The sequence below is a fragment of the Schistocerca serialis genome, chromosome 3 (genome assembly GCF_023864345.2).
Source record: "Schistocerca serialis cubense isolate TAMUIC-IGC-003099 chromosome 3, iqSchSeri2.2, whole genome shotgun sequence".
NCBI lineage: Eukaryota > Metazoa > Arthropoda > Insecta > Orthoptera > Acrididae > Schistocerca > Schistocerca serialis.
The window spans coordinates 563,240,038-563,264,558 of record NC_064640.1 but is presented as its reverse complement, the minus strand read 5'-3'; the positions used below and the strand labels follow the sequence as shown (position 1 = coordinate 563,264,558).

General features: G+C 43.2%; 1 protein-coding gene across 4 annotated transcripts in view; it reads right to left on the bottom strand.

The window, feature by feature from the left end:
- Positions 1 to 24,521, bottom strand: part of LOC126470457 (uncharacterized) — a 227,781-nt gene that overhangs the window by 113,048 nt on the left and 90,212 nt on the right. For all 4 annotated transcript variants that reach the window (XM_050098306.1, XM_050098308.1, XM_050098307.1 and 1 more), the window contains exon 2: positions 4,901 to 5,151. In XM_050098306.1, the coding sequence (XP_049954263.1) occupies positions 4,901 to 5,151 (251 nt within the window). The remainder of the gene's footprint in view (positions 1 to 4,900; positions 5,152 to 24,521) is intronic.

Sequence of the window (24,521 nt, the reverse complement as noted above, 5' to 3'; positions counted from 1 at the left end):
GCAGTCAACGGAACAAGCAGCATGGTGAAGATCAGCGAGACAGTCATGGATGGCCGAGACCAAGGGATGGCGGGAAAAATACCAGTCAATAGCCTGAAGGCCACTCATTGAGTCCTTATATAACAAAAGGCGGTTGAGTTGGGACTGTTTAATGAAGGTAAGTGCCTGGAAAATTGCCATGGATTCCATAGTAAACACCCCACATGCAGTTGGCAGGAGATGATTTTCCATGCCAACAGAGGATGTGAAGACTTATCCCATACTATCAGCAGATTTAGAGACATCAGTGTAAAAAACAACAGTATCCCGAAACTCCCATAAAATTCAGCGGGGAAAGCTATGGAACACCATCAGGGGAACATCTGGGGCTGAGGAACTAATCAAGGGAGGGGGGCAGGGGTGTTGGGGAGGGAACGTGAGAGACAGGACAAAGAAGGAAGCTGAAAATCACAGCAAAGAGACGCAAGGCGGAGACTAACCAGTAAACCCGCCCAAGGGTGGGAATCAGGTGGGCAACGTCCTTGGTCTGGGAACAGTATAAAATAGGAAGGATGAGTGGGAGAGGAACGGACAGCCATTGCCTAAGAAACCAGAAGCTGGGACTGCCGAACATAAAAGGGGAGGATCCCAGCTTCAACCAGGAGACTATCACCAGGGCTAGTAGGGAAGGCACTGGTGGCCAAAAGGATACCACGATGGTGGACCAGATCCAGGAGGTGCTGTGTGGAAGGAGCAGCTGAACCATAAACTTGACAACCATAGCCCAAGTGAGACAGCACTAAAGTCCATTAAAGGCAGAGAAGAGTGGAACGATCCGCACCCCAAGAGGTGTGGGCAAGGAAGTGAAGGATACTGAGATTACGGAAACATCCTATCTTCAGAAGTCTGATATGAGGCAGCCAAGTGCGCTTGTGGTCGAAAAGAAGACCCAGGAAACGAAACTGTGGGACCACAGGTAATCGTTGTGCATTGAGGTAGAGCTCTGGATCGGGGTGAACCGTAGTACAGCGACAGAAGTGGACCACCCACGATTTTAAAGGAGAGAACTGAAACCCTTGTGAGAGGGTCCATGCAGAGGCACGCTGTATAGCACCCTGGAGCTGCCGCTCTGCAGAGACCATCGAAGAGGATCTAACCAAAATGCTGAAATCATCCACATACAGAGCATCTATAGCATTGAGGAAGACACTCAATATGGAACCCTGTGGGATGCCATTTTCCTGGGTCCGTGGAGAACTAAAAACAGTACCAACCCGAACCCTGAACGACTGATGGAACAGGAACTGGCGGATAAAAATCGGGAGTGGGACCCAAAGACCCCACACATGAAGTGTAAGTAAGATATGATGGCGCCAAGCCGTGTAATAGATCTTGCGAAGGTCGAAAAATACTGCAACCAAATGGCAGCGCTGGGGAAAAAGCCTGCCGAACTGCGGATTCCAAGCGAAGTAAATGATAAATTGAAGACCGTCCCTCTCTGAAGCCACACTCGTAAGGGGACAATATATCCCAAGATTCGAGGACCCAATTGAGCCAACGGGCTACCATCCATTCAAAGTAAATTGTAAACAACGTTTGTCAGACTAATTGGCCGATAGCTTTCGACAAATAGGGGGTTCTTACCAGGCTTAAGGATGGGAACCACGATGCTATCCTTCCATTGAGAAGGGAAGTCACCCTGGAGCCGAATACGGTTAAACACCTGGAGAAGATGATGATGTTGTGGAACACTGAGATGTTGAAGCAATAGGTTATGAATGGAGTCTGGGCCAGCGACCGTATCATGAGAATAAGAATGTGTAGAAAGAAGTTTCCATTCAGTAAAAGGTTTGTTGTAAGATTCTGACTGACAAGGGGTAAAACATAACGTAGAAGCTTCGGCCCGCTGTTTCTGGTGAAGGAATGCAGCCGGATAGGAGGTTGATGCTGACGCTGTTGCAAAATGAGTCGCAAGATGTTCTGCGAGAATCAACAGGTCTGTGTAAAGGCCATCTGGGAGGGCAAATCCCGGGAGGGTAGACTGCCGATGGCAACCTCAGAGAGAGCAAAGTGTAGCCCATACCTGTGACAGAGGGACAGTAGAACCGAGGGAAGGAACAAAGCATTCCCAACACACCCATTTGCTATGTTTCATTAAGTAACGGGCTTTGGCACGAAGGCGTTTAAAGGTAACAAGATTGACAGCAGATGGATGCCTCTTAAGGTGTTGCAAAGCTCGATGGCGATCACGGATGGCAATCGCAGTGGCCGTACTCCACCACAGGACTTGCCAGCAGCGAAATGGTCCAGATGAGCGTGGGATAGCAAGGCTATCAGAGTGAACAATCGCATCAGAGATGATACGTAGGACGTCATCAATACAACCCGACAAAGAGGGAGAAAAAACGACCTGTGCAGTACATAGAAGTCAATCGGCGCGTTGGAGAGACCAACGAGGTAAGCTGTCCATCGGGGAGTGGGAAGGTAGCGAGAGAATCAACAGGAAATGGTCACTATCGCAAAGGTCATCATGTGGCGACCAGTGTGATGAAGGGATGTGGGAGGGAGAAGAAAGAGAAAGATCAAGGGCAGAAAAGGTACCATGACTGGCACTGAAATGGGTAGGGGAGCCATCATTAAGAAGGCACAAGTCGTGGTCTGCAAGAAACTGGCCTATGAGAAGGCCGCAACTAAATGGAAATGCACTGCCCCACAAGGGATAATGAGCATTAAAATCCCCGAGGAGGAGAAAGGGAGGAGGAAGTTGCTGAAGAAGGGCAGTTACAGCAGCAGGTATAAGAGTCCTGTCAGGAGGGAGACCCCAGAGTCCAGGTGGACCCTAAAAGCAACTGCATCCAATGTAGTCTGAAGAGGAATCCACATGCTAGCAATGTCCGTACAGACCAATGTACAAACGCCACCACACGCCCAGAGGGGGCCGACCCGATTTCAGCGGAAAGCATGGAACCCACGGAGGGTTGGATTGTGATCAGTACAATGAGATTCCTGTAGAACCAAACAAGCTGCAGAGTAAAACGAAATAAGGGATTTCAACTCTGGAAGGTGAGGGTAATATTCATTACAATTCCACTGGATAACCACAAAACAATATTTCAAATGGGGAGTGAACAGGCTAAAGCCAGTCATGCCGCCGGGTCACCATCAGTCACTGACAAGGAGAGGGCGACATCCATGAACAGCACGTCAGAGTCATGTTGCAAAGGTGGGGACAGGACCTCTGGCGACACCAGAGGCTCCTTGTCCCGGGACTCATGTTTCTTCTTCTTTTCTGTTTGAGACCGAGGAGGGCTGCACTGCAAAAGGGAACCAGCTGCAGCAAGATCTGGATCAGAAAGAGAGTGGGCGACCTGGGGGCCCACAGACCGTGGTTCTCATTGTCGTCGTGTGGCAGCAGACCTTTCGCATGGAAGATGCCGGGAACGAGGGTCCTTGGAGGGGCGCCATTGACCAGCAGACACCAAAGAAGTGAGACACTTCTCCGGCTGGGGAGGGGGAGCGGCGCCCAGAGGGGAGGGTGTGGGAACTGTAAGGGAGGGGGGAGGAGAGGAGGGGGGACTGGGGTAAGGATGGGGGAGGAAGAGGTGAAGATGTAACTAAAGCATAGCTAGACGTCATTGACACAGGATGAAGACGTGCATACTTTGCCATGACAATTAACACACACAGGAGGGGGAACACAGGAACGCCCCTCATGGAGTGGACTTCCACAGTCACTGCAGAGAGGGGTCCGCAAACAGTGGGAGACATGTGTCCAGAATGCAAACACTTAAAACATCTCATAGTTGGTGGAATGTACAGCTTCACGTCACATCGATAAACCATAATCTTGACCTTCTCAGAGCGGGTATCCCCTTCAAAGGCCAGGATAAAGGCACCAGTATCAATGGGATTGTCATTCGGTCACTTCTGAACATACCGAACAGAGTGAACACCCCACTGTCCTAGATTGTCCCGAAGTTCCTCATCAGTTTGTAGGATGAGGCCTCTGTGAAAAATTACACCTTGAACCATATTCAAAGATTGGTGGGGGGGTAGTGAACACAGGAATTGTGCCAAGATGGTCACAGGCACGAAGGGCCACAGACAGGGCAGCTGAAGCAGTTTTGATCAACGAACCCAACCGCATCTTGCTCAGAGTGTTCACTTCGCCAAACTTGTCTTCAGTGTGTTCCACAAAAAATAAAGGTTTGGCATTGGTGAAAGTATCCCCATTAGTCCCGGTGCAAATCAGATACTGGGGAAAGGTTTCACCCCTAGCCAATGAGCCTGACCCTCCTCCCAGGGGGTAGCCATGGAACGGACAGCTGAAGGGGCAGAAGAAGCAGCACTAAAAGAATCATTTCCATTCAAAGAGATGGCCACAGAAGAACGGCCAGAGTTCTGGACCCGTATGAATTTCATTAGAGTAGCTTCCCCCCTGATACCACACACTGTGATCAGGGGCTCTCCCCACGGGCGCCACAGCAAGGGCCATCTGGCATGGCGGCCATTGCCGGGAGTTCTGATGCTCCAGGATGACAAGCAACCACTCCTATGCTTACATGAGGAGGTCACAGCTCAGTTATCAGAAGTGTGATCCGTGTAACCGTGTGTTTCAGGTACGGCATGAAATTTCTCAACATGGCACAGCAGAACGAATACAGAAGTGTACTCGTACCCATGTGACTCAAAACTCATGCTGATGATGATGATGATGGACGTCAGTTCTGAATGGAATGAAAGTTTAATCATTTAACACATGTTATGCGAAAAAACATTTACAAAAAAAATTGATAAATATTGGTCTCATGCTTCAGCGTGTAACACTATTTTCATCTACTTTTCTAGGCCCTTGCACACGATTCAGCGATTACAATCCAGGAAAATGAAAAGATGCCGCGAATATAGGAGAGTTTGATACCTGGAGGCTGCGTGGGCCTGGCAGCGGGCTGTGACGCGGTGATGATCCAGAGGCGCCACCCGTCTGGATGGCGAGCATTGTGTCAGTGAACATCCGTGCGCGCAGGTTAAGCTCCCGGATGCGCTCCTGCACCGTCAGCGGCCGCAGGATCACCTTACCCGACCCGGACACGTCCAGGTTGCCCAGCAGCACGTCTGTCTGTGTCGTCTGTGACAGCCGCCGAAAGTACAGCCGGTGCTCTGGCGGGAAGTCTGCAACAAGCAAGCAAGCACTTGCTCCATTACCTACACACTACCTTCTTCCCATTTCCATTCTTCCCCCCCTCTCTTTTCATTCCTATCTCTCCTCGAGGGGCCCGGACCAACGGGAAGCGGTCTGCCACTATTCAGACAAGGGCACAACACAAAAGTTACAGTGGGAGTAGTCAGGGTCACATTTCCACGCAGACTATTTAAGACACAGCCAAAGTGCCCGAACCACAAAGTAGCCCACATCAGATAAATTTAAAAATAGCACTGTTAGAATACTGTGGTGTGGGATCTCATAAACGTAAGAGACATAGACGCAATTATTTTTTATATGATTTTCGGCTGATTTTTTACATGACTAGCTGATATGAATGGGGACAGCATTCATCTCTCAAACGCACAATCCCCCAAGTCAAATCCCCAGTACAATTCACAAAAATACATGGTACGTCTGTTGATAAAATCGCTAGACTTTTGAAGAAATGGTTAGCGGAATTTAAACAGTTTAAAGTGAGTTATATTTAATGGAAAATCGATTTCAACTAAACCTTGTTTCATACAAAGCAAGACCCACACAACAACGTAGCTGTTCGTAGCAATATTAATAAATCGAGTTGAATAACTTCGTGATTTCGGTTTTAAATTTTTTCACTTCATCACGTCATTAAATCAAAAATTTTACACAATTAAAAAATAAACTTTAAATACTGTGTTATTTTAATTCGCAAGTTGCTCTAAATTGCTCCTTTGCAGGTTAATTAACACAAAATTTCAGCTGCTATTGCCCGCACCACATATTCAGCCCAGGGGGTCTGTATGTCCTCAATACAGCCCTACGAGTAATATTTGACGTGGAAAATGTTATATACTGGCTCTCGTGACATATAGTGCCCAATTCCGCTTATGATCAGAAAGTATTTTATGATCCTAAACGGAACTAGGCACTATATGTCACGAGAGCCAGTATAAAAGGAGCTGGTGAGTATTGTGTTGGCAGAAGAGAAGCGGTGGCAGGAGACTGGATCACTCAGAAGTGCTCAGTGACTTCCAGACGCAGTCTAGTCGTAGAATGTCACTGCAGTTACACATCCATCGGGGATATTTCAACCGTTCTAAAGCTGTCCAAGTCGACTGATGATGATGATGTGAATGTGAAGTGGAAACGGGAACGAACAGCCACAGCTGAACCAAGACCTCATGTACTGACAGAGCCCGCCGAGCGTTGCGGAGGCTGGTTGTAAGAAAAAAATAGCACGAAATCAGCAGAAGGAACCACTCGCGAGTTTCAAAGTGACACCAGTAATCCAGATACCACAATGATTGCGAGTAGGGAGTTAAAAAGAGTAGTACCTCATAAGCTACGTATTTTGTACTCAATGCTAAGCAACGCTTCAGGTGGCGTAAAGAGCGACACTGCTGGACAGTGCATGTCTAGAAACGAGAATCACGTTATACCCCGTGGCAGTCTGATGAAAGGGTTTGAGTTTGGTGAATGCCCAGGGAACGTTACCTGCCATCATCTGAAGTGTCAACAGTGAAGTAGAGTGCTACGATATGGCGGTGTTTTTCGTGTTTCGGGTGTGGTTCACTTATTGTGCTTAAGAAAACATTAATGACGCTTTGAAGGAGGATATGAACACGTTTTACAGCATTGTGTACTGTGTACAGTTCGGGGACGATGATTGTATCATATCAGCATGTCAGTGCACCCTATCATAAAGCAGCATCTATGAGGCAATGGCTTGTGACAATAATAGTCCTAAAATGGACTGGTCTGCCCAGAGTCCCGAACTGAACCCAATGGCACCAGACCCCAGCGTCCTGCACCACTACCTTCTCTGGTTTCGGCTCTTTAGGAATAATGTGCTGCCATTCCCCCACACACATTCAGACACCTCATTGAAAGTGTCCTCAGCAGAGTTCAAACAATCAAACGCGAAGGGTGAGCACACAATATATTAATGTCCACAGATAAGTGCCCAGATACTTTTTATCATATAGTGTATTACATGTTGCTGCCGTTCTAGTTAATAAAAACGGGATATCATTACAAAGATGTAATTTGTGGTGTGGTGGTTTTCCTGTGGAGAGGAAGCTCCGGAGAGAATTGATTCGCTCTATGCCGGTAATGTAGTCCAATGGTGTGTGATTTGCGATTCTGCCAAACGAGGAAGTAGGCAATGCTCGAGTGTGCAGTCAGATACGTTTTACTTAGTGGTTCAGTGTCAACTGCTGTGTAGCATACAGCGAATCGAGCGATAAATATTGCAACATTGCCTATTCTATGTGAGGTGGAAAACAAAAAGAAGAGAATAAAATGGAAAAACGGATACGAGGATGGAGTTACGAATGAAATAGCTCTGGCTGCAGGACGCTTTTATAACTTTATTACATAGTCGATTTCGGCGTTCCCTGTTCCCATCTTCAGATGCACCTTAAGTACGTATCTAATCGAAGGTAGGAGTTTTTTTTCCAAATCACGGCTGTCAGTCAACGGAATTGCAAGCATGCCAGCCAGCCCCACGTCCGCGACAACACAACAAATGACACTTCACTGCTGGGCGATACACCATGTACAGAAAAGGCATCCAGCCACCCACTACCACCAACACAGTCAAATCCACATTAACATGCCGACCCCGTGATATTATGGGATACGACTTTACAATCCAAAATTATCTGTGTTACAGTTCATATTACGGGGTCTCACGCAATGTTTAGCTGGTGCTTGTTAATCTGACTTGCATTTAAGGGATATTTTCTCCACCGGCATTTATTCGACGCAAATTACGCAGTATTATAAGTCACCACAAAATTTTGCACGTCATTCTCAATTCTACGACACATAAGAAATAATTACGACTGTGTAAATCATTTTTCGCGTTCATTGTGCAGTCAGATTGAATCCAGATTTATGTCTCACTTTCGCTAGTGCTACAATTTTTTCGTTTTTCTTCTTGTTTATTTACGATGTCTTCATGGTCAACGGTGTATTGTCACCAGCTATTTAACTTTCGCTACTAGATAAAGACCAACTCCAGACTTTTTCGCGCATTATGGGCTCATGCATTTCTACCCTGTTTTGCTGATGTTATCCATCCACCATGCTTAAGCTTGTCGTCTAGGTCTTGGAGTGCATCAAAGAACTTTCTAGTGGAGCAGTTCTTGGACCGAGAGTGCATAAGGTAAGTGGACTGGCCTGCCGGCGCCGCCTACTCAAATCCCATCAAGCACTTGTCGTATGAGTCGGGGCGACATATTGCAGCACATCCACATGCATCAACGACCATTTCACAGTTGTAAACCGCCCTTATGGAAGAATGGAACGCCCTACCGCAAGAACTCCCTACCAAACGTGGGGCTGTCCATGGTAATCACACACTCTAGTAAGTACCAGGTCCCATGCTTTGTAATGTCCGGGGGATTATAATGAATCGAGGTGAGAGTATAATTATTTTCTTTGCAAAAAAAGACATAATGTCTTATGGGATAACAGCATTCAGTGATTTTATAATGTTACTTAAAATCCGTCTTGATTGCAAATTTTTTATTCATATGACCGGTTTCGGTTCATTCAGAACCATCTTCAGATCTGATATTTCAGTTACAGGAGTAACCCGTCCAAATCCAGCAACTTTCACATGCTACGTCACATGCTACGTTCGTACTTGATGTGACGTAGCATGTGAAAGTTGCTGGATTTGGACGGGTTACTCCTGTAACTGAAATATCAGATCTGAAGATGGTTCTGAATGAACCGAAACCGGTCATATGAATAAAAAATTTGCAATCAAGACGGATTTTAAGTAACATAATAATTATTTTCTTTGAATACAAGTGTCACTTATGTTGGTTTCATTAAGTATTTCTTTCAGTTATCTTCTGTACTACACAATACTGTAGCAGTTCTTTCTGTCAGATACAAGTTTCATCGATCTACATTAAATGGCAGTGACATCTAATGTGGAAGTTCACGTTCGTACTTAAATTGTGCACACCAATGTATAGTCATATGGCCAAAATGCGAGGACACTTAGGAATTTCAGCTATGAAGACTGATATGTCGACACCGACAACATGCCACTAATTTTTAATATTTTGTGTCTGGCCCATTATTTGTGGATGTTCACGTGGTTGGCCACCGTTTGCTTTCAACAACTTGGGGCATGTATTGTTACACAACTACGTATGATCATTTCCGGTAAATCTCTTAAAAACAGTTCATATGGCGTAATGATACTTAGTGTGATGGTGAAGATGGGCGTGTGACGTAATACTGGTCCAGCATAACAAAATTTTAAAAACAAGTCTTATGCAGCTGATGTCAACAATTTAAGTCAGCGAAAATATAGTTCCTGAGTTTTGTGTGAGCTACACAGCACTGAGTATATAAACGAAGGACACTTAATTGATGTGTTATATTTTGTTTGGCACATAAAGTCATTAATTAATAACTGATGAAAGTTTCATAACGATTTTCTGCGTCTTCCTGAGACTGATATTAGTTTATCTAAAAATGTTACTGCTTAGATGAGGAAGTACTTTTAGATAGATTTAATTTTGATGTAACTGTTTTCAACTGAGAATTATTAATTTCCAACAAAAAGGCAGTGCCGTTAAATAAATTCTTTGTATGAAAGAGAGTTACAGTATGGGTAATTTGTATTTTCAGCGCAATTAAGGATCGTACCCCAATTAACCTAAGCTACTTTCACATTTAGGTTGTTGTCCTAGGTTACAAACAAACAACTATGATGTAATACGATACAAAATGTCCTAAGACAGCCTGAGGCTATTGACTCCACAGAATTGTCACACAGTATTGTAGTCGGAAAGCTTTGGGTTCGGCTTCTAGCATGTGTAATTTTCCTTAATTTCATCAGATTGAAGACAAATTTCGCAATGCACATAACTGCATACACCTGAGTGCCACCCCTACTTTCAAATTCAATCGCTTGTCTGAGTCTTTGTAGTCTGAACGATCTTGGTTCCACCTCACCACGCCTAATTTCCGTAAATGTCAACAAAAATTTCACAATGTCACAAGGCATATAATATCTGCTGAACTTTTATATTCTTCATGAAATTTCACGGGCACATTACGTCTAATACGTGCGGCAGATAGGCAAAATGACACCCTAACATTTTGTGAAATGTCACACACTTTTCTGCAAACTGCACTCTCTTATTATATGAAGGAAAATGTGGAGTCATGGTTTAATATCAGTGGTAGTGGCCGACACCATCCTCGATTCACCACGTTAATGAAACATGGATGTCATGCTTGAGCTTGACAGGAACATCGTGCAGAAAACAAATGCCCAAGGTTATACGAGATCATACTTGATGTATAAACACTACTGCATGAGCATAATGTTTTGATTCAAAATAAAATTCAGACGTTACCATCGCTTAATACACTGCTGCTGCCCTGAGATCCCCTGATGCAAATTATCATCACAAGAAAGGTCCATTTCACTTGGTACTAGTGTATATTCTAACCATATCCAGGAAAAACACTGCCCGCACACATCGAAATTCGATCTCACGCGGTACTGGTATACTGTAACGTATTGATCGCTATTTGGCTTATCCATTATTATACTTGAGGCTTTTGGAAGCCAGCTAGATTATTCCAAGATAGGAAACCAGAGACAAAATGCAGGTGTTCGGCACAAGTGGTAGCTTTTAGGTTACACAAACTAAACAGTAAAGGAAAAAGTTTGTGAAATGCAAATGCACAAAGCAGCTGTCCCAGGGTAGAAGTTTCAATTCAGAGAATTAACCGGCAACTCCGTACACCATCTAGACGCGTCGTAAGATGCCACAGAAGATGGCAGTTCACGTCTTGGCATATGAAGCATGCACGATCCTTGTTCCTCATAACAGAAATGTCAGTGGATTCACTTACGTTACAGCAGTGCTCAGTGCTTGATTTGTAAAAGAACTCCGGTACTGTGACCTTCCAGGGTATTTATTTTAAATCACTTCAATCGCAGCAGAAGTTCTGTCATATCATATCTCAAAATCTGCGGTTCTGACTTTTTTTTAAAGAGGTAACAGTAGGCGTACTGATGCGTACGGTCACAAATGAAGCTCTGCGTTACAGTGAGATGGGAAATGAGCATATTTTGAGCACTGAAAACATCAAAACTTACCGAACCAGAAAAAAACCACTGCACAAAGTGCGCAGCCACGTTAGGCTGCCAATCTCAGAACCCTAAACACAACGCTCATGCGCAAGCCGACGGGCGACCTATCAAAATAGGCAGATGAAATTAGTATCACTACAATAATAACCACACACATGGTTCAAATGGCTCTGAGCACTATGGGACTTAACATCTAAGGTGACCAGTCTCATAGACTTAGAACAACTTAAACCTAACTAACCTAAGGACATCACACACACCCATGCCCGAGGCAGGATTCGAACCTGCGACAGTAGCAGCAGCGCGGTTCCCAACTGAAGCGCCTAGAACCGCTCGGTCACAACGGCCGGCACCACACACACACTTCGCAACAACCTGACTGGTATCATCTACAGCATTCACAACCGAGCCATTACCATTAAGACACAAGCGATGGAGGGCATTGGAATGCGAAGGCAGTGTACTTGCTGCAGGCGTACATTGTGTGCTGGTAGGAGTCTAAGTTCTGTGTTCATTTAAAGTGTGTAGTGTAGAATGTCTGAATCAAAGTGAACTGTTTTATTTATAGAGGCAGAACTGTCACCAATTACTTTCCTTATAAATGGCTTAAATACCCTCTCCCCCCCCCCCCCCCCCCCCCCACACACACACGCAAACTTGTGTTATTTTCATTTTACAACTGATTAGTGTTCGTCTGTGTACACTGTCTTCAAAATAGTTGAATAACGCCAATTTATTTCCTGATGAGTAATATTGTTAAGGCATTTAGATCAGTACTAGAAAGTTACATATCGTCTGCAAACAAATGCGATGTTACGTGATATATTTCAAATGTATATGAGTCACATCTCGCTGCCACTGAGAAAGAGTGCTACAGCATTCGGAACCTAAGTATCCCATACCACAATTGGTCAAGTTGCAGGCAAAAATCAGGAATAAAACAACTAGAAGGAAGGAAGGTGGGTGGGTAGGAAGAGTAGACTTTAACATCCCACTGACAGCGTGGATATTACCAAAGGATGGGAGAAGGAAATCAGTTGTGCCTTTTCAAAGAAACCGTCCCATCATTTGCTTGGAACAGTTTAGGAAAATCATGGAAAACCTAAATCTGCATGGGCAGACAGGGATTTGAACTGTTGTCCTTCCAAAAATGTGAGTTTAGTGTGGTAATCACTGTGCCACCTTGCTCATGAAACGGTTTACGGGAAGATTTCGTATAGCATGGAAAATTTCCGATTCTCTTACCGCACAAACTGTTGTTACCATAACAATTACATTTTTTCCCTGTGGCATTAATGGTGCTTACACCCATACCAGAATCATTTACAATTCTCACTTTACTAATATGGCACTGAATTATAGATGCACTTTGAAAAAAATAGTAAACAAAGGAAGTAATTGGAATTTCCAACAGAAGGTATGAGTCCTCCTGTAAACACTACATGTCAACCTACAATATAAGAGGGAGATGATACCATATATATGACAATGAAAATTTACTCCATATTCTGTAAAAGTATAGACAAGAACTTAATAGCTGAAAACTACTAAGACACCAGAATCATGCCTTAAAAATCTTTCTCTACCCTTAACATGTCAGCTACATTTACTTCAAGATCTTAAAAAGTTTCAAATACCAGATGAACACTTAAGAATCAGAGATTTAACAGCCACAGCGCAAGAATATTACAGAATTGCCAGACAGGTGTTAGCCATGTTATCGCACCGCAATACAACGGTTTGGTAACATTTAATATACTTAGTGTTCCACAGGGATAAAAAATACCATTCATTTGCATTTTTATATTCCCTGAATTGTAATACTGTTACGACATTATATCGCGTATTAAGCAACAGGTACACAACAAATACCGTGAGAGGCTGCCACCACACAGACACAACCACTCATCTGGCATCTCTTAGTTACATGCAGCAGCCTCCAGAGGGCACTCACAATCCTGCATCTCTTCCTGCTGCCATACCACATCCCCCAGCGTGGCGCATACGTCTGCCGACGGTGTGGACAGATGCTATGGAGAGCACTGTCAACCGTGGACTACTTCGTTTAAGCCTTGTACTGGTGGACATGCAAATCCTTCTGCTGACAGGCACCAAAACACAATGCGCAGCGGACACACACAGTTCTCCCCCAGCAGTTAAGACAGCTTATTTCTGTGCCTGCAGTCAGCTCAGCACAATATTCTGAGGACTACCTTCCAACTTAGCAGACTTTCTTACAATGAACTGTCAGCAAAATTACATTCAGTTAGAGTGAGAAATCATAGACTACAAAGAGACAGCAAAATTACTTAGATATCACTGTATTAGGTTTAGGACATCAGTGCCATACATCAAACTGTATCAAAGTAAAGGAACATTTTGTTATATACTCGTCATAAATGATATTTGTTATTTCTTATTGTGTAGCTACATTTCTGTTTAAGTGTCACCCCATCAAACAAGTGTTTAGCAGCAAGGGTGCAATGGCTACCTTAATGAACTATAGCACTTTTCTGCTACTGTGGACGTTTGGGCTGAAGTAAGAGTAGCATTCGGTTACTACATTCACCACTGCTGTTTAGCCTCTATATTGCAGACCTGCCGGAAACAGAATCAAGAAAGTTCGGGTACGCTGACAATTGGGCCCTCGCTACAAGATGTAGCACAATTGAAGCATCTGAGGATATCCTAACGAAAGACCTGAAGATAATGTTGAATATTTCCGTAAGTGGGCACTTCAACCAAATGCTTCCAAAACAGAGGTTAGTTGCTTCCATCTCAACAACAAACTCGCTGGAAAGGAACTCAACATTCGATTTGAAAACACCGTTCTCAGGCATAATAAAACTCCGAAGTACTTGGGCATGACGCTGGACAGAACACTATCTTTTAAAGAGCACCTAAAAAAGACTGCCGAAAAATTAAAGACAAGAAACAACATTATTCAAAAGCTCTGTGGTACTACCTGGGGAGCAACGGCCTCCACTCTCCGCACCTCTGCTTTAGCAATTGTATTCTCGGCTGCCGAATACTGTGCTCCGATTTGGCTAAACAGCCCACATGTAAAAAAGGTGGATGTCCAGTTGCATGACACTCTAAGGATGATTTCTGGAGTAATTGAACCCACTCCAACGCAATGGCTCCCAATATTAAGCCACATCCCGCCACCACATCTGCGACGTACTGACGCCCTTGTACGTGAATACAAAAACATCATGGGAAATCGAAGCCTGCCAATCCACCCAAGACATTGAGGATGCAAACACTAATAGGCTTCAATCTAGGAACCCGCCAACAAGAACACCAAGGAACTGTGTACAAGAAGGTTTCAGTATCACAAACGCATGGACTGAAAAATGGAACGCATGGCAAAATCATAACATGCCTTGCATCACACAAAAACCACCTGGTTTTGACCTGCCACGCAAAACGTGGTCCACTCTAAATAGGATTAGAACTCGTCATGGCAGATGTGCTTACTCCCTGTATAAATGGGGTAAAATACTATCCCCTCAGTGTGACTGCGAGGAAAGTCAGACCATCAGCCATATTGTTGAAGAGTGTTCCAGAAGAGCCTACAATGGGAGCCCCGACGACTTCCTGCTCGCAACTCCAGAGTCGATAGATTATATTAATAGACTTGATGTTTGTTTGTAATCCTTAAACTTTGTTATATTAGTAATGTTTGTTTGCAATTATTAACGTTTGTTATATTAGTGATTTGTCTGTTTCTTCCTTATGTGTCTGTATTGCCATACGATAAATAATAATAACTACATTCACAACATATTTGCTACATTTACAGCCTGATATTAAAGTTTCATACACTTTCATCGAAAAAACTGACCAACATCAGATTCCTACTTTCTCAACAGGTCTACAGCCTCGCAAAAAGGCCACAGCAATGCAATAACGTATATCAACTGTTCAAAATCACCAAGAATGCTTCTAGGTTTTGCAAATGTTCAGCTTGCATATGGCCAGAGGCAACTATTATTGCCCAAATAGCTGGCACTTTCGAAGTAAGGTGTTTAAGGTTAATTGTACACCTGCTGCAGGTGATGCACTACTGAATGGTAACCTCTGGAATTGAAACAGATCCTTTTGGGTATTGATCACAAATTTCTTCTTTTTTTACATTTCATTCAAAGGCAGTTGCAAATAAGCCTCCCGTATGTAAATTTTGAAAAAAAATGATTTTAACCAAGTTTTTCCATTAATTCCTCTGGGTGGGGTAGTAAGGGGAAGGAATTAACAACATAGTTCTCATGATTATCTTGAAAGAACGACCAAGGAGGGCAACCTCTGGCTCGCTGACACAGTTTCAAGCACATCACAATCCCGCCATTACAACAGTTCTTGTGATACCTGGTGCTATAAAATATGAGGGACATGCCAAGCCTGAAAATATTTTGTCTGTACATTGTCTTTCAAACTAATATGGGCCTCAAACCTTGATTCTTTACCCAGCCAATCATCGAACAAGGAACTGTACTTGTCACACAATATGTTGACACTAGCTAGCGGCAGACCCTAATTTACTTGCTTGAACTGACAAATCGCATAAATCAAAACTGTCCATTTCAAAAATATTAATATTGTCTCGTGAACATAAGACATGGAAGAGAACTGTTTTTGTAGCATTACCAGAAGTAGCAGGCAAAAACTGCACACGCAACACAGTGATAATCTGTCTGCCCACCGGCTGATCACTGAAAACTGTTTGTTCTGGCAATCCGGTTGAGTTCGGCAGAGACGATTTTCACTTTCACTGGGACAGAACTACGTTTCACCTTCGCAAACTGCCCGGCAATGGATTGTTGAGGGCACACTGAATGTGGCCCTGTTTGCCACATGCAAAACATGTTGCTTGACAGCACAGCCACTGTGCCTGCTCATGTGCATGAAAACACCATGGAAGGTATCCTTGTTTGGATCTGTTGGGCGGTGTGCTGAGGACAGGACTTACTAGTACGAAACTTAAGACTTCGGGCTATGGAAGACCTGAACATGGGAGGGGTGGGGGGGGGGGGAGGGGGGGGGAGGGGGGGAGGGGGAGGAGGGGGAGGAGGGGGAGGAGGGGGAGGAGGGGGAGGAGGAGGAGGAGGTGGTACGGCTGCCCACCTTGTGCTACGAAATAGCTGAAGCTTACATGTTATGTTCAGTAACATCTACATCGTCGTGAGATTCATTGACTGACAACACCGTTTGCAAGTCTGCTACATGAAACATGGTTTGAGGTGTCTGTAATAGCTGGTCACTATGCTGCCCCTGTAACTGTACAATCTTGAGTTAACAAAAAGTTAGCACTGGTGCATAGTATGCACTCTTATTTAGCTAACACACAAAAACAGTGCCACCCGCTGGGGGGCGCCTGTGGGAGGCGTGCGCGGTGAGGTCTCCACAACGCCGTCTACCGCTGACTCACGCATTTTTATGCACGGCGCTAACTGGCCCTCTTGTTTGTCATTCAAGTGTACCGTTTATTTCAGAGTACTGCGTCGTGTTACGTGTGTATTCACGGGAGTCTGTTTCCCGCTGTAGTTGAATGTTTCATCAATAAAGCCATATTTGGGTTACTTTGCACTGGTCTTGTGTATTATGTAGCTAAAACAGTAAAATGTAATCACCACCAACAGCATTGGGGGTGGATGGAGTGCAAGTACTTAGTGTGAGAAATACGCTGTGGGTACTACATAGATATAGTACCACAGTATGACGAGATACTAAAATCGTTATCATCTCTATCAGGTGTGGATCTTGTAAACGGAGTTAACATGCAATCTCATGATTGTCTATCACTGAGAACACTGAAGAAATGTTTCAATACTCCTGAAGATCAGTTTTTGGTAATGACCAATGTAAGAATGACATGGTATTTGGAGAGTTAAAATTCCTCAAGGTATCTGTTTTTCTTTTAATTTTTTTCCCTTCAACTCCCGTTACCTATGACTTCAGGTTATAAAACTGTATCTACATACCATGGGGCTATTTGCTACAATTTTACTCTTAGCCTTGGGTGATTTCTAATAATTTTGTTTCTTGCTTATCTGTATCTGAGAATACATATGTGATCCAGTAGTGTGTGTGTGTGTGTGTGTGTGTGTGTGTGTGTGTGTGTGTGTGTGTGTCAATGTCAGGTTATAACACATACAGAATCAAATCAAAAGTATCTGGACACCTATATGTGGATATTAATATGTGATATGTTCGCCGGCCGGTGTGGCCGAGCGGTTCTAGGCGCTTCAGTCTGGAACCGCGCGACCGCTACGGTCGCAGGTTCGAATCCTGCCTCGGGCATGGTTGTGTGTGATGTCCTTAGGTTAGTTACGTTTAAGTAGTTCTAAGTTCTAGGGGACTGATGATCTCAGATGTTAAGTCTCCATAGTGCTCAGAGCCATTTTTTTGTGATATGTTCACCCTTCACTTCTATGATAGCCTGACCTCTGCTCCGAATGCTTTCACTGTGGTGTTTGAATGTTTGTGGAGGAATGGCAGTCCATTATTCCTCAAGAGTCGAAACCAGAGACGGTAGTGACTTTGGATGCTAGGGCCTGGGGTGAAGTCGTCGAACTAACTCATCTCAAAGGTGTTCGAAGGGTTCAGGTTGAGACTTTGGGCAGGCTAGTCCATTTCAGGAATGTTACTGTCCACAGAGCATTGACTAACAGATGCTGCTTTATGACAGTGTGCACTGCCATGCAGATGCACTCAGTCATCTTCTCTGAACTGTTCCTCTACTGTATGCAGTACACAATGCTGTAAAATTTGTTCTTGTTCGTCAGCAACAGATGATGGCAGAAACATTCTCCATCATTTGCCACAATGTATAAAGTGGCTCAACACTCCACATCACTTGTTTCTAACCATTTTCTGTCAAATGGCGTCACTCTTTACACCTCCTCAAGTGTCACTTAGCAGTTACATCACTGAGCTCTACTGGCCAAACCATTCTGCTATTGGTGCTTCTCTACTGACCCCCTGCCTACTTTTATACTGACAAGTTCACCTCTTGTAACATCTAATGGTCAATTCCTCATGGAATAGGGGTGTCAGGATGCTTTTGGTATCTAGTGTAAACTGTCAGCTTCTGGTGTAAGAATATTGTTTGACACCTGGAAGTTTGCACTCAGTGTCACGTTATGCCACATAAATGTAACATGACTATTTAAATTTTCCAACACAAAACGAAGCTGGCCATCATTAAAATGGTTGTACTAATGGATGAACTGCCTCGGGTATTACAGCAACTCTGTGTAGACAACTATTTCCGTATGAACCTGGACCTCAGCCTGTATATAACACAAGACTTAGCTGGGATATGACAACCTAACTTCAAACTATGACTTTGATGTGCAAGGAGACTAGCAAAGAGAAAACATTTTGAACACGGAGTAATTTGCTGCTGTTTTGTTTATTGGATATCTATAACTGCAAATACTACTAGAAATCCTACAAGAATATTTTATATGAAATGATTTTTAATATACAAGATTTGACGATTTTGATCCATAACTGACTGATTTCGATGGAAAAAATCAAACCAGTTTCTTATTACAGCTCATGCTTATTTTTCTTAGAATTTCAAACATCTATTCAATGTCCAATCAGAAATACTACCTACGTCACAGTAGTATGTCAAGTATGACTAAAATTCTGTAAAGATTCAGTCTTCTTCTAGCTTAAATATTTGGGATGCTATACATTTACTCTGTAAATTGTCCTGGCATGAAGATGTAATTCGAAAGGCAGTGGGTTTTCGACGTGTGTGTGTGTGCGTGTGTGTGTGTGTGTGTGTGTGTGTGTGTGTGTGCGTGTTACTGCATTATAAGGAGGAATCAGTGATTATTCTCTATAAATAATAAAGCTAACGTCCATTCTTGCAAAGGAGATTCTACAGTACACAATTTAAATGTACACAGAACTGTGAGTGTATTTTTTACACAATGTACACCCGCAACGGGCAAACTGGTTTCATATTCCAATGTATTCCATTGGTAATTTTGTAATGATGATGGTACGGTTGTGAGTGCTAGGGAGACAATATAAGTCAGTCAAAGTGACATGTATCAGTGACTGGAACCCTATGCAGGTGTTACTCCCCTCGCACAACTGTTAAACTTAAATGTCGTGTGACTATGGCATCCCGTCGGGTACATCGTTTGCCGGGTACAAGTCTTTCGATTTGACGCCATTTCTGCGACTTGCGCGTCGATGGGGATGAAATGAGGATGATTAGGACAACACAACACCCAGTCCCTGAGCGGAGAAAATCTCCGATCCAGCCGGGAATCGAACCCGGGCCCTTAGGATTGACATTCTGTCGCACTGACCACTCAGCAATCTGGGACAGACTCACAACTGTTTAAATCATAACTATTAAAAAAGTGTATGTGCAGTTATAATTATAGCGGTCCCAGTTACTTCCATAGCATATTTTGATACGTCGCCCTATGCACCATGTGCAGGGTTCTGTGATAGCAAATCTTGCATGGCTGCAAAGTGTGTGCTGTTATTTTTTCTGATTCGTTAACTTTTAATGTGTTCAGTGCTCAAAGTACGCATTCCTCCTGTGTGGGGATGATGAACCACTTGATTTGTAGTATGTTGAAAAACTGTAAAGTGACTAAAATACTTTATATTTGCCCTAGAATGTGCTATTGCTAGACGTTTACACATTCTCTTCCTAGTTACCATTGTATGTCTCGATCATAATAGTATAGATTTCCTAATTACAGCCACATGTTATTGCTTAGAATTATTGTACTGAAGCATGTGTGTGTGTCTGTTAAATGAAATTCGTTTTCCACAATGCAAGAAAGTTTATCGTGGTGGGCCTAGGTAGCAGCTGTGCCGGCCACTTTCACATAAATATTAGTTGAGTGTGTATCTCAGGTTGGTGATTGCATTTTGCATGCAGAACTTTTCATATTAATGGTTGTTGTTAATTCTCTACCATGGTGCAATGTGCGCTATCTTTTAGCTAGAATTTCAGCATCGGGAACACACATGCTGCTACCACTTTTAAAGGTGTATTTCATCACGACACCTGTCACACATTCGGTAACATGTCGTTAACGTGGAGTTCAGCCAATAGTGCTGTAAAAACAGTTGTCAATAACGCACTTAGCGTATACATCAGTACCATGTGAGAAGGATGTTCATTGTGTAAAGCCAATGTTTCTTATGGATGTAATTTGAGTATTCATCAATACTGGCTGAGACTGAATTCTGATGCGTACAGACAACGTTTCCCCAGGATGTGGTTAGGATATAAACCAGCACAGGGTGAGACTGACTTTGGTTCTGACAATAATTTGCACTGGGGGTTCTACGGGTAGCAGCGTACAATCCAGTTGTAATACCTGAACACTATTTTGAATCAAAACCTCCTGCGATGCTACATTGGCGTTTATACATCAAGTATGATTTCGTATAGCCTTGGAAATTTGTTGTGTGTGTGTGCTGGTCCTGTCAGATTCTAGTATAATATCCATGTTTCATTCATGTGATGGGAATTTGAATCAAGGAATGTGTCGACCACCAACACTGGTATTAAGCCACGACTCCACAGTTTGTTTCAAATAATAAGAAAGTGCAGTTTGCAGAAAATTGTACCAGTCCACGAAATAGTAGGGGGGCATTTTGCCTATCACACTACATATATTGCCCCATGGGAACAGATGGCATACGGTTGTAGCTGATTCCATAGACATATACAACAACTGGGAAAAATGTCTCCTGTATTGGACTATTGTCATAGACATCATATGTGGGCGAAATTTCATGAACAGAATAGAATCTCATCGACGTAAATGAATCTTATAACGCATACCAACCTTGTGGAATTGTAAAATTTTTGTTGACTTTTACGAAGATTAGACATCGTGTGGCCGAATCAAGAAGCTTCCACCTACAAAGCTTTAGACAAGCGGTTGGATCCGAGAGTGGAGGCTGTGCTTAGGTGCACGTAGATACTTTTATCTAGATATCTGTGAGTAGATATTTAAATTTAACTTAAACCTGATGAAATTTAGGAAAATTACACATGCTGAGATTTGCCTTCTGACTACAAAGCTTTTTGACAATCTTGTGAAATCAACGACATTTTACACTGGATTACATCATTGTTGTTTATGACCTAGGATAACTGCCTAAAGGTCAAAAGTAGATTAAGGTAATTAGGGCATGGCACTGAATACATGTTACTCCTACTAGTGACATGGGAAGAAGGATACCTTTGCTGGAAGGTTTAGAACCATCCAGCTAATAGCCACCTAACAGATCTGTAGAGATCCCCTAGAACTCGCTTCTAGAAGTAATCTAGTTTCTTTTTGTAGGACTCTCCATTTAGCGTAAAAAAACAAAATAGTGGCAGTCACGACAATACGCTGTTTTGTTGCTAGTGCCAAGTCATTAAATTTGAGGTGCCATGTTGGCGACAGTCTTGTATTGAGAGATCACGCACTCTGAGTGAAGGTAAGAGCCTCTAATATAGATCGCAAGATTTACCGTTCTGGAGGCGTAAATTACTTTCGTGCTCTACACGATCAGAATATCTGCAGCTACTAATACAAGTCACATGATGCTGCTTACATGCCAGGTAATTCCTTGCGATTTGTCATGGCCATTACTCATTGCTAGGTCGTCTCCATCCTGTGGCTCTGAGCACTATGGGACTTAACATCTGTGGTCATCAGTCCCCTAGAACTTAGAAATACTTAAACCTAACTAACCTAAGGACATCACACACATCCATGCCGGAGGCAGGATTCGAACCTGCGACCGTAGCAGTCGCGCGGTTCCAGACTGCGCGCCTAGAACCGCTAGACTACCGCGGCCGGCCTCCATCCTGTGGTGCCTGTCTTAGTATGGGAAGAAATTCATCTTGCAATCTTTTCCAGATCGATGTATCGATGTTTTTGTTAACCTGTGAAACCTGGTGCAGCATTCTTTACCGCTGATTTCACTACAAAATAATTATTTGCTTACTAAAATGTAAATTTCTGGTGTATGTTATATTTCAGTTTTCGAGTACAATTTGGGTTCTTTACGGATTTTTGACTGTTGTATGATCCTTCCACTTCTCTCACACCCCATTATTAAACCTCGATTGATGGCTATAGAACTGACTCCTTGATTCACGTCTTTAAGTAGAGACTAGTACGATCCTTTCGAAGCTTCACGGAATGGAGTGTCTTTCTTTGTTAAAGGTACAGGTAGGCGGGTTAAGTGAACCCGCCCACAAATCGCGTATTTGTAGTAGCATTGGTGCTGAGTGTGTACAGTAAGAAACCTCCACAGCCAAATCTTCTGTTTAAAGCAAATTCTGGTGATCAGAATTCTTTCTGCTATCTACTTACCCCAAGTCGAAGTCATCTGGATTTGACGGTCTCGACCCGCGAAGACGAGAAGAAAGGTTACCAGCATCACATTTTCATTACCGTATTATCGTGATGTTAGAGCGGGATCATGCATAAGAACAACCGAAACGGTCACCATTCAACTGGAGGGACTGACATGGTACGAACGCTGGTTTATTGTGCGAGCAATGGATCAGGACAGCTCTGTGTCCTTCCAATTACGTCACAACCGTTTTCGCTGGCTATATACAGGCTTCATGAACGGCTAAGTGTTTTATGTGGCAGCATCGGCCTATTACACAAGCTGTGTACAGATTAAGAACCAAGGTAACGCTTTTTGTCGCGATAACGCCTCGGGGAGACAAATTAGCATCAGCCACTCCTTTTGTTGCGATAACGCCTCGGGAAGACAAATTAGCAACAACCGACTACATCGAGATAATACTCTTTTTAAAAGAGTGGCTGTCGGAGGTACCTTTTCCGGCATTCAAGTGTTGCAATTGCTTCACTTGTTTTCACATCAGCTTTTAACATAGTTCTGAGTCCTCTCTTCAACGTTAGATGGTAGTGAAGTCGCGGGAAATGGATAAATTCCTGGATTAGAACTCATATTAATGTCACGTAAATAGTCCACTAGCATAGTGTAGAATTTTCTGCCCCTGGTTGGCCCTGCGCTCGTTTTATTTGGTGACGATTGCAAGTAATGCTCAAGTTGTGAGTGCTAGAATTTATGTGCTAACTCATTCAAAGCACAGCACATTTTTTAGCCTCGCAACATCTCTGAAACATACTTGTTTGTCAGTTACTTGCTGCACCGAACTTCATCATCATAAGTCACGCAGCGATTATGCTACAATTCTCTCTTTATTACCTCGCCTCTTTATGCTAAGCGATTTTTTTTTTCATTCCCCAGTTAAAAATACATCATAGCATTCGGTAGTATGAGAGGGATCATTTACTTAGCGGTCTGTCGCTCTTGGCAGCTGCACTCACACACAAACGTTGCCTGTTTCGAATTTGTTGCACACTTCCTGCCATGCAGCCGGCATCCACTTATTGTTTACCTCGTCGGGGTATTCACCATCCCGAAGATAACGCAAATTTTGTAGGGCTTATATACCACTCCAAGTGAAATTTTCCCGTCATTTTGTGTGCACTCATATTATTTATACTCCTTAATCGATTGAAAATTGTACGTGCAAAACAGTTTAATGAAAATGGTGTCACCAGTTGGAGCAATAGCAATCTCGGACTACGACTGTACAATCTGTTTTCGAATCATCGTGCAATCAAATACATTAATTTATAAATATTCAAATTTACTATTAATACTGGAAGGAAATTTAAGTGCAAGAAATGGACAGTTGCAAAGGCTCGTCTTGAGTTTTCTACATATCATAAACTGTGGTTAAATGCTATTGTTGGCAATGTAACGGTGTTTCCTACAAACATAACAATGGATGTGCTTTTATATGGAAATGTTTGTTTAGTGATCTATCGTAGAATTTTACATGTCAGAAGCTACCACAGCAGGCATAAACCAAAGGCAAAGAGTGGACTGCGGCAGTGTGGCGTGATGTCAGGACGCACATGACTTTACTTTCGAAAGTAATCACTTCATACTCTACCCAAGAGATTGATGTTTTGTGGATACGCACCTGGAAAAGTTCTTGGGGCAAGGCAACAACTTTTAGTCGCATGTTTGTGCACGTTTTCTTTGTCAGGCGTTTTCTGCTTCTATGTCTTCCTCTTTTTTTCCTTACAGTACACTCAATACTTGGACACTGTCACAAAATATGTAACTTTGGCTAAGTCCATACTAATAATATCTGAGACCCCATACAGTGAACTGTGCCCT